The sequence below is a fragment of the Eimeria mitis genome, genomic scaffold (genome assembly GCF_000499745.2).
Source record: "Eimeria mitis Houghton genomic scaffold, Emh_scaff2112, whole genome shotgun sequence".
Taxonomy (NCBI): domain Eukaryota; phylum Apicomplexa; class Conoidasida; order Eucoccidiorida; family Eimeriidae; genus Eimeria; species Eimeria mitis.
In genome coordinates, this window is record NW_013570437.1 from 5,730 (window position 1) to 7,105 (window position 1,376).

General features: G+C 61.6%; 1 protein-coding gene across 1 annotated transcript in view; it reads right to left on the reverse strand.

Moving 5' to 3' along the window:
• The window catches only part of EMH_0048820 (uncharacterized protein), a gene marked incomplete at both ends in the record, with an annotated part of 6,281 nt that overhangs the window by 3,862 nt on the left and 1,043 nt on the right, over window positions 1-1,376 (reverse strand). The window contains 2 exons of the mRNA XM_013496451.1: window positions 25-557; window positions 946-1,369. Coding sequence (XP_013351905.1) covers window positions 25-557; window positions 946-1,369 — 957 coding nt within the window. The remainder of the gene's footprint in view (window positions 1-24; window positions 558-945; window positions 1,370-1,376) is intronic.

The window sequence follows — 1,376 nt, forward strand, 5'->3', positions numbered from 1 at the left end:
AGCAGCAGCAGCAGCAGCAGCAACAGCAGTCGCCAGCATAACGGAGAGGGGCTGCTGCGGCAGCTCTGTCTGCTGCTGCAGCAGCAGCAGCAACTCCTCTCGCGAGGACCGCAGCACATATAGGGCCCTCTCTGCGTCGTCCCCTACACTGAGAGCCTGTGTAAGCGGAACCGCTTCATCAGGTTCTGCTGCTGCTGCTGCTGCTGCTGCTGCTGTTGCTGTTGCTGCTGCTGCTGGTGCTGGTGCTGCTTTCTCTGCTGCAGGAGCGTCCGTGTCCCTCGCTGGTGTATTCTTCGCCTCTGCCTCAGAACGACTCAGCTGCTGCTGCTGCTGCTCCTGCTGCCGCACCTGCTCCTGCTGCTGCTGCTCCCTCCCCTTCTGCTGCTGCTGCTGCTGCTGCACTGCAGCTGCGTCTCCCTGGGCCTCCCACGAGGGGGCCGTCGCCATGCTTCTCGCGGGTGCTGTTGCTTCGCCAGCTGCTGCTGCAACAGGAGCAGCAGCTGCTGCAGTAGTTGCTGCTGCTGCAGCTGCTGCAGTAGTTGCTGCTGCTGCAGCTGCTGCAGCAGGCACAACACAAACAGCAGTGCGCATGCAGAGCAAATGCCTAACCAATCTGAGTGTCACCGCTGCAGCACGCTGCGGTGTACAGACACCTGAAAGTGTGGGGTTTATATGCTGCAGCACGCTGCTGCAGCACGGTGCGGTGTACATACAGCTGAAAGTGTGGGGTGCGTATGCTGCAGCAGCTGCTGCAGCAGCTGCTGCAGCACGGTGCTGCAGCAGCTGCTGCAGCACGGTGCGGTGTACAGACAGCTGAAGGTGTGGGGTGTATATGCAGTCTGCTGCTGCAGCCCGCTGCTGCAGGAGCTGCTGCAGCAGCTGCTGCAGCACGGTGCGGTGTACAGACAGCTGAAGGTGTGGGGTGTATGTGCAGTCTCCTCTCACCGCTGTCTCTTCTTTTTCGTCTCCACTGCCGGAGGCCTACGATCCCAGGAAGTGTCTCCTCCAGCTCCGCTGCAGCAGCAGCAACAGCAGCAGCAGCAGCTGCTGCTGCTGCTCTTGCTTCCTCTTTATCTGCTGCTGCAGCTTCAGGTGTACGGACAGCCCAGACAGGTGAACTCGCGCTGCTGCTGCTGCTGCTCCTCCTGCTGCTACTGCTGCTGCTGCTGCTGCTGCTAGAACTACCCGCAGCAGCAGCAGCAGCCCCAACTGCATGCAGCCCCCCCACCTTCTCAGCATTGTCTTCGCCTTGAGAGGCATCGCTGCTGCTCAGCTGCCGGCCATCAGCAGCAGCAGCAGCTGCTGTTGCTGTTGCTGCTGCTGCTGCTGCTGCTGCTGCTCCACTAGGAGCCGGAGGCTCTGGTGAAGCCTGGATA